General features: G+C 44.5%; 1 protein-coding gene across 1 annotated transcript; it reads right to left on the bottom strand.

Moving 5' to 3' along the window:
• Positions 1 to 6,666: 6,666 nt before the first annotated feature.
• LOC130528489 (melanoregulin-like) lies at positions 6,667 to 8,735 on the bottom strand. The gene is made up of 5 exons (XM_057037931.1): positions 8,501 to 8,735; positions 8,224 to 8,428; positions 7,369 to 7,459; positions 7,127 to 7,293; positions 6,667 to 7,032 (listed from the first exon to the last, which is right to left on the bottom strand). The coding sequence occupies exons 1-5, from the start codon at positions 8,572 to 8,574 to the stop codon at positions 6,958 to 6,960; spliced, it is 612 nt and encodes a 203-aa protein (XP_056893911.1). The 5' UTR covers positions 8,575 to 8,735; the 3' UTR covers positions 6,667 to 6,957.
• Positions 8,736 to 9,066: the final 331 nt, after the last annotated feature.

Below are 9,066 nucleotides of genomic sequence, written 5' to 3'. Positions count from 1 at the left end.
TCGGGTCGTGGGGGCAGCAGCCTAAGCAGAGAGGCCCAGACTTCCCTCTCCCCAGCTACTTCTTCCAGCTCGTCCGGGGGGATCCCCAGGTGTTTCCCAGACCAGTCGAGAGACATAGTCTCTCCAACGTGTCCCGGGTCTTCCCGGGGGCCTCCTACCGGAGGGACATGCCCAGAACACCTCACCAGGGAGGCGTCCAGGGGGCGGTGGTTATCACACAGAAATATATTGATTCTCCCAATTATTTTCAGCTTTGAGAAATTGGATTTGGATCAGCAAAGTTGGCGATCATGAGGTTTTCACGCGGCGGCCATGATGCTGTTCTCTGTTCTCTGAGATGATTCGGTTAGAGAAAACTAAATCTGGATGCCCTCAGAATTGTATTTTATCAGCTTCCAGGTGTGAGCTCAGAATCCCTCCTTCTGTCTGCAAGTACAGGCAGCTGACTTTTCCTCTTTGCCCTCCATTCAGCTGCCCCACCACCGCAGCTCTCGTGCTCTGTTATTTAACTAGGCCGCACTGGGGAAAGCCTTGTTTTTGATGAGCCTGTGTATGTGTGTGTGTGTGTGTGTGTGTGCGCGTGTTTGGGGGTGTGTGTTTGTGCATGCAATGTTTCTAATGTTCTCCTCCCAGAGGAAAGGGAGGAGCAAAATTGTATAGTTAGATAGGAGAATGATCACACACACACACACACACACACACACACACACACACACACACACACACACACACACACACACACACAAACTTTGAAAACCTTCAGTAAACCCTCAGTTAAATGTTTGATGTTCTCTGGGTGGAAGGATGTATGGAAGTGTTCTTCCTGTGCATCATTTGTGTCCATGACCTCACTGACCCGCTCAACTTTTGCAATGATATCTTGTTGTAATTAATGAAGTTGAACAATTTATGTCTGTCTCTCATCTATGTCCTCCCCCTCTACTAATCTTTCTCTGCTGGCGATCAGCAGGAGGGTCCTCCTCAAGGTTTCTCGTTAAAGGGGAGTTTTTCCTTGCCTGTGCTGCTTGTTGGGAGTCAGGCCCTTGTCTTCTGTAGAACATCTTGAGACAACTTTGATTGTAACAGGCACAATATTAATAAAGACACTTCTCTATGATTTGATTTGAAAACAACGATGCCCTTCACATATTGAACTACTAGTAGTAGTAGTAGTATTGTTGTATAATGTGTTTTGGACATTTTTATACATTATATTTTACTTTATCATTGGGATCTTTTTTTTAAATTATTCTGTAATTGAGTCAGCAGATCCCTCATGGAACAACTGTCACCCTTAATCTTAAACTGAACAGAGAGGCGGAAGTAGGAAGTGAGACAGACAGTGTGTGTTGCTATAGGTGTATTTATACGTTCCTTCCTCATTTGACCTCTGTTTGACAACTGGTTTTTCAATGAGCTCATATTAGCGGAAACCTAGCATTTGTCCTGTGTGTGTGTGCGTGTGTGTGTGTGTGTGTGTGTGTGTGTGTGTGTGTATGTGTGTGTGTGGTGGATTTCTGAGCCGTGACTCAGTCAGACAGGAGTTCAGAATCAGGCAGATACATATCCCAATGTCCCCAAGCAAAACTCCACCTCTTGCATCGACACAGTGCTGGAGTTTGGAAACGTACCTGAGCAGCAGATGTTTGCATCAGCCTCAGGCTGGAACAGTCTTTTTGTTGCAAAAAGACTATGGTTACTAAAATCTTAATACCTTTTTAAAAAATAATTAATATGGGTGCTGAATTATATTGCTCATATTGTTTGACTGCAGGAATCAGGCTGATTAATGGATCGGTTGATTCCCCAGCTTCCAAACACTGGTTTGAGTAACCATGGACGTGAAATACAAACAGCAACAGAACTGAACCTTGTAATAACAGATATTGCTGATTGTTTAGAGAGAAAGATGAATGACAGCGACAGTGGGCATACAAAAACATCCCCGATAATGAAAGATTACTCTGGATTACTGCGTGGAGACACTTTCAGATGCATGATCTGCCTGTGCAGAGCCGTGCCAGACACCATTAGGCTTGATCTTAGACTGAATCACAGAGAGCAGAGACTGTAATCATGGCAGATTTTCATCTGACTCAAGCTGATAATAGTAATAATTCCATTTAAGTCATGAGAAGAAAAGATCTTGGTAAGTAAGGAGTTATCGAAGACTGGACGTATTTGGGTTAGACTAAATTAAACCGTGTTGTTGTTAAAGTAGTTGCAGACTCCGTCTGAAGCCCAGAGTTTATGTTTCCTTTCCTCGATGACAGAGCTTCATTCACCGCTTTCAGAAACAAACGGGGATGGATGGATGAAAGCTCTGCTTACGACACAAACATAGAACCCGACATCACTGTTTCTATGGAGGCTTTTCCACCATCTACCTGGTTGCTGTTTGTTTGTTGGTGGCATTAAACAAAGACAGACAGGCCTGTTGTGGCCATTAACACCTGTATAATGTGCATTTCTGTCCCGTCGGTTTGTCTTTGTGTACCGCCATCTCCAGCCCAGAGAGCCGCCTCCTCCAGTCTGCACTGTTATTACATGACATCACCCAGTCAGGGCTTCTATTACAACAAATGCAACCTCTCCTTTCTCTTCCTGTATGAAGTCTTCTAAACACTGGGCAGAATGTGCTGATCCAGCCTCTGATTCACGGCAGAGGAAGAGCGAACATGCGTGGGTTCACGTGGAAGGGGTTGAGTGAGCATCAGCTGGATGTTGATAGAAAAGCCAGCCGGTTGATCATATGAGGGAATGATTCACTGTCTGGCAGCTTTTTCCTCCCCTTTGGAATAGGGACAAAGATGAAGATGAAAGGAATCTGTATTGAGATACTGTCTAGGGAAGTTTCTCAAAAATTCCATTCCCTCATTGTTTTTTTAAATGATCATTGAATACTTGGCTCTTTCATCATTTCGGATGCTGCAGTCCAAGACCGGCCTATTTTCCACTTTGTCGGCTTTTGTGTGACTCCAAACTGAGCCCGATCAAGGTTTCTTCCTGTTAAAAGGGATTTTGTTTTTTCTTACTGCTTGTTTGGGGGTCGGGGTTTCTGTAAACCACCCAGAGACAAGCTTTAGAGGTGCTTCATACTACAGATGTCCTGACTCATGGTAGACAAGTGAGCCGAGAGAACACTTTGGCCTCTATGTTACACCAGTTCAGGTGTCCAGTCCGTCATCGCTGTTGCAATTGCTTTTCTGCTGCTAATGCAAGAGATTCTGCATCAAGCAGACAGCTGGCAAACACAACTGAGCACACTTGGAAGCATCTACATGAAGAATGTAGAGTAAAGTTAATGGAGAGTCGATATAGGACGAAAGGGTTGAACGCGTTATTTATGCCTACTTTTGGATTTGGATTTTGCCCACTCGAGGGCCCACAAATTTGTTCCATAAATCACAAAAACAACCAGATCTGTCTGCTGTCATCGTCCCTTTGTGACACCACCTGTGGAAAATTTTGGAGTGGAAGTAATTTCCGCATGGGGGGGGTCGCACAATGGGCTCAGCAGCTGTGTGAAACCGCTCCAATGTCCGGCACTATCGGTAGCGGCTGCAACACACAAGATCCCACGGGTGGGTCCATGTGGATGATCCGGCAGTAGTCTAGTGTTCTCCAGTAGTCCATCGGAAGGTTCTCCCTCCACCTTCTCATGCTTCAGATAACAATACCTTCATTCCTGCGGACTCCTCAGATCCTGGTCAGTCGGGGGTAAAAGCTGCAGTGCTTCTTGCGTAATGATTCACTGATTCACTGCTGACCTGCTGATTTTTGACACTGCTGCAGGACACACCCTGCCAGCCTCTTGCTCAAACCATCAGTGGTGGTGGTGTGTGTGTGTGTGTGTGTGCGTGTGTGTGTGTGAGCATACGCACAAAGTGACGACAAAGCTGCGAAGTTGGGACATTTCAGAAGTTTCTGGACACATTTGAACGTCAAGACATTTAAGGTCAGACTTAGTTAAATGGATCAAAGTTTTCTACGCATTTAGCTGTGATCTTTGGGTCAGGGAGGGAGAGCCATATGTACAGTATGCACATTATCTTCTCCTAAGAGGCAAATTAAGAGGCAGTTCTGAGTCTTTACCTTATAAGCAGTATAAAAATGTCTTTCCTAAGTCTCTGACCTCTGACCTTCTGTTGGGTGTCAAACAGGTCACCCACCCTGGCCATGCTTTATTTGCCTCTTTGTGTAAATGTCCATTTCACGTGGCCGAGTGTATGATTGTGTGTGTGTGTGCACGTGGATGCTTGTGCACCAGTTAATGTCTGATGCCACTGCCGTTCACAGTGTCTTGTCACAGAGGACATTCTGAAGTAAACGTTGCCGTCTTCAGGGGGAATTAGAACTGGGACGCTGCCAGGCCGATGCCGAACCTTTTCTATGTTAACTGAAGGGCCATTTACCGGTTTGGTAACTCTTGAATCAGAATCAAGAATCAAGAATCAGGGTACTTTATTGATCCCTTTAGGGGGTGTCCATTAGGGAAATTAGCATCTCCCCAAAGAAACGTACAGCGCTGTTTAAAATAATAATAATAATAAAAATAAAAATTGAATAAAATAAGAAATAAAATAGAATAAATTAAAAATAGAATATAATATAAAACTATAGAAATGTAAATAAATGAACTGAATGAATGGATGTCCCAGTATTATGTTATTGCAGTGTTGTTCCAGTCCTTCTGTTGGCCCTCCTCCCCCCCTGTGAGGAGTTGAACAGCCTGATGGCTCGGGGGATGAATGAGTCCCCAGTCTGTTGGTCCTGTACTTGGGGAGGCGCAGCCTCTGGCTGATCAGGCTTCTCTGGCTGTGAATGACAGTGTGCAGAGGGTGGCGGTCATTGTCCATGATGCCTATCAAACACATCACGGGGACAGTTATTTATTTTTGAGGGAGTCAGAGTCATGGAGCTGGGGACAGTTTCCCCCCTCTACTGAGCCAAACTGGCCCGACTGAGATCAGATCAGAGAACCCAAAACAGGAGTCAGATGTTTCTCAGCTGTGTTTCTCCATTTCCCATGACCCACCACTCCCAGGAAAATTATTGCTTCAGTAGTCGGAATATGAGACTGAAGGCAAACGAAAGAAAATCACCCCATTTTTAACAGCATGATGGCATATATATGTACGCTGTATTTGATTTATAATGTCTGCTCAAAACTGATGTAATTCTCATTAAAGACGAGCTTTATTAAGCCCATATTGACATTCTGTCTGTGAATATGCAGAAACCAGGAGTGTAATGAAATATTAAAGTCTTTCTCTAATAATCTATATATATATATATTCAGCTGGGGAGAGCTCAGAAACGTGACCTTGTATATGTCAGTGTGGTCAAGGTGAACCTACAGTCAGCAGCTAATTAAGACCGCCCAGCGATCGTTAGTCAGGTCCATATTTGGACAGTTTGTAAAAGAACACCTCGTGATCTAAAACTTAAAGCATGGCACACAGTGGAACCCGTTTTATTGATAATGTGACCCCAGAAAAAACCTGAGGCACATCTGGGAATGCTGATAAGACAGAATGTCAAAGTGCAGATAAGGAACCAAAACATTTCAAAAAGGCAACTCAAATGTTCATGTGTGCAAAGACCAAAAAAAAAGATATTTTCATCTCTTAAGTCAGTCACCTGACTGTTGCACGACAACGTTTCTGTGACAACAGTGGAGCTTCCACAAACAAGCAGCAACTGAAGGTTCTACCCTGTAAAAAAATCCACAAAACAACTGAAAATCAGAACCAGTTGGCAGAGCGTCTTAACTAAACCTCCGTTGCTCCCACAGCAACACCTTTTATTCATTTCCTGCCATTCTTTATGCTGGACTTTTTTTTAATGAATTTAATATGCTTTTGACTTTTAGCTGGACTGAACCTGACTTTAAATGTATTGATATCAAGTTGAATGAAGCCAAACTATAACAAACTTTCACCTACATTTCTCAAGACAGTAATGACAAACCTATGGCTCACCTCTCTCCTCCTCTTTGTGTGCGTGTGTGCGTCTTTGTGTGCACTAGACAAATTGTTTTCTCTCCAACTTTTGTTCTGCAGCAAAAAAAAGAAAAAGACTTTAAATCGTTCTATCACTGGGCCAAATATGCAGAGGCATGTTTCATTGCGAGGAATGATGTCAGCATCAGGCTCCTCAGTGTAAAACACACGCAGACACACACTTACACTTGTATAATGAGAAAAAGGTGCGTGCTGCACAAGGCCTTTCCGAGCTGCCAGACACACGGTCCACCTCTCCTCCCTTCCCCCCCTCTCCCGCTTCCACATCTGTTTCCCAAACTTGGGAAGGGGCCTTTCACAGAACAATATCTGGGTCACAGTAAACTCGTTTCCTCGTATGAACGTGTGAAAGATTGAGATCATCCTGATCTTCAAGCAGTGAAGCACTAAAAAATTATAAACTGCACTTGATTTCACTTTATTTGCTGCTTAATGTCTAAAGAAAATGTACTAAAAAGCACCTATTTCTATGTTATTTCTTGAAATCTCATCCTATTTCTGCATTCCTGTGATGAAACGTCTTCATTAGTATATCAGTGTCTTTCAGATGGCCAAATCCAGTAAATTTGATTTATTCCAGTTTATCGTACTGGAATACATGTAAATGCTGCCCCCTGTTGGACAGATGTTTTGCTTTGACTGTGCATATATAAACTTTTTATTAGTCAAACCAAAAATCACAGACACAACTTAAAGATTTTAAAGCTTAACCAATATCAGGAAAATAAGCCTTTTGAAATCAGAAATCAGATGTAGGGTTAGGGAAATAGGGACCCCAGTAAGGCTGCTGATAATGGAACAATTAAAGTCTGAGCTGCCAGTGAGCAACAGTGTACAGCAAACATTTGCAACACCTTCAGTGAGCACATTTGGATTTCCTGTCTGAAGGCACCAGGATTTCTGTTACTATCCTCGATTTCTGATCCTTTTCTTATCCTTTCTTGGGATATTTTTTTTGAGCGAGCCTGACAAACTCTTCGGCACTGTCCAGCGACACCAGTCGTTCCTGAGGAGGAGAGCATAAGAAAGGTCACTGGGCACTCGAATGAAACTAAAAAGTGTGCGCGCGTGTGTGTGTGTGTGTGTGTGTGTGTGTGTACCATGACACAGAGGTATCGGCTCTGGTGACCGGTTTCTGCTGGGAACAGGGACGTGTGGTCCAGCAGCTGCTCCAGCAGTTCTGCTGCTTTGGTCAGATGTTCCTCCTCGTGGCTAAACTGGCTCTGGCTGCTCACACACAGCAGAGCGTCCACCTCGCACTGGTAACCTGCACAGAAATGGAGGTGGGTCACACGCGGAGGTAGGCGTGCGCCACGGCCTTTAAAAGGGAGGGTTGTCTCACCCAGCTGGAGCAGGATCTTCTTCCATCGAGAGCGCACTTCTCTCCGAGCATAGCGCAGCGTGTGTATGTCGTAGTTGAGCTTCTCCCACTCCTGAAACAAGCACGCTACATTTAAAAGCTAACAAAACTATAGGATATATTACCGTGAAGAGCAATGAAAGACGCCTGAAGGGGAGAGAAACCTGATGCGAGCACGTGATGATGAGAAATTCCAGGTAACCTCGTTATCTCTTTAGGTGGGAAACTGTCCAATTTCCAGGAAAATCAAATCTCATCCATTCGGTCCAGGGAACACTGCAGCAGGGCCGCCACTCCAATTTGAATGCATCTTTTTGATCTTTTCTTAGGTTTGGGGACTTCCTCTTTAGACATGATGTGTATAACCTGAATTTGCCCCAGTTGACAGGACATGTGATCACCCTAATCAAACCCAGAATGTCCCTCATCTCAACATAATCTCTCTAAGTGCTCCTGGTTTGATTTTTACACGTATATAAATGTGAAAGGTCACTATGAGAAAACACTGTAACGCTGATGAAAGCGGCGCCTTTAATTCCGTACCTTCATTTTATTCCCTAAGACTTTTCTGACCCACTTCTCTTCCAGGATTCTGGCCACACTCAGCCAAATCTTCCTAAACTCAGTTATTTTGCAAACCAGGTTACCTTGATTAGCCCATGAAAGGTTTCTGTCTTCTGCCTGTCCTCTCCCTTTATTAGATAATGATGTTAGTGAGCCTCATATCAAGTCAGCTCTTAAGAGATAACTTTAGATGCATGTCTGACATCCCTAAAATGCTCTGGTATCACAGCTTCTATCCTTTCTCTTTACATTAGTGTTCCGAACTGCAGGTACCTCTGTAGCCTGGTCCGTTTGGTCTCTCATGCTGATGAAAGTCTGCAGCTCCCTGTCCAGTCCCTCTCTCGTGGGACGTTCCAACATGCCCTTGTCCTGCAGGACCCTCGGACCTGCAGACCTCTGTGGTCCCAGAAAGCTCTCGCCATTTGTGTCACTGTCACTGGAATCGTTCGGTGCCACCTCATGTTGTCTGGACGGAACGCTGGGGAGGAAACGGATACATGGAAGCATCTATGAACCAGGACGGATGTCATATGACCTGACTTTGTCTCACCGTGAGAAGGCGTCCTTCTCTCCTCTGCTGTATCTCAGATAATTCTGACAGAACCTGGTTAATCTGGCCCCCATCGGCTTGCCACTGTCCTGGAAAACTAGTCACAACTCCACCCAGCGATCTCCTCCAGACTCTTCAGGAAATCCAAATATTTCTGCGCTGATGCGTCTTCATTTGGAAGTGTTGGGGACTGAAACGCTGAGCAGCTGGTCAAGCCCTGACTTTCTTATGCGCCGAGTCAATGCGAATTAAATTATCCATGTGAAACCGAGCAAGGAATGTCAACACTCACACACAAACACACACACATACAATGACTCCTGGATGAATGACACACTTATTCAGCAATGCCTGATGCTGCAGAATGTGGCAGACGAGGAAAAGCAGCAACACACACATGAAAAATATATATTTTAGACCCCGACGCTGGAAGGAACGGAAATCAGGAGGCTGTCAGAGGGACAGAGATGGTCGTCATTAGTGACGCCCACAGCTGTAGGCCAACAATAAAAAGGAAGAGATTGTGTGAGCTGATGTGAGGAAACCACATGAGCTCCATAGCTCTA

Source organism: Takifugu flavidus, chromosome 1 (assembly GCF_003711565.1).
Source record: "Takifugu flavidus isolate HTHZ2018 chromosome 1, ASM371156v2, whole genome shotgun sequence".
Classification (NCBI taxonomy): Eukaryota; Metazoa; Chordata; class Actinopteri; order Tetraodontiformes; family Tetraodontidae; genus Takifugu; species Takifugu flavidus.
This window is presented reverse-complemented; position numbering and strand designations above follow the sequence as displayed.

Coding starts and splice junctions, on each gene's coding strand:
- LOC130528489 (XM_057037931.1), bottom strand. CDS start 8,574: ATGGGGGCCAGATTAACCAGGTTCTGTCAGAATTATCTGAGATACAGC. Junction 8,429..8,500: donor GAGAAGGACGCCTTCTCACG/GTGAGACAAAGT, acceptor TTTCCTCCCCAG/CGTTCCGTCCAGACAACATG. Junction 7,460..8,223: donor AAACGGACCAGGCTACAGAG/GTACCTGCAGTT, acceptor TGCTTGTTTCAG/GAGTGGGAGAAGCTCAACTA.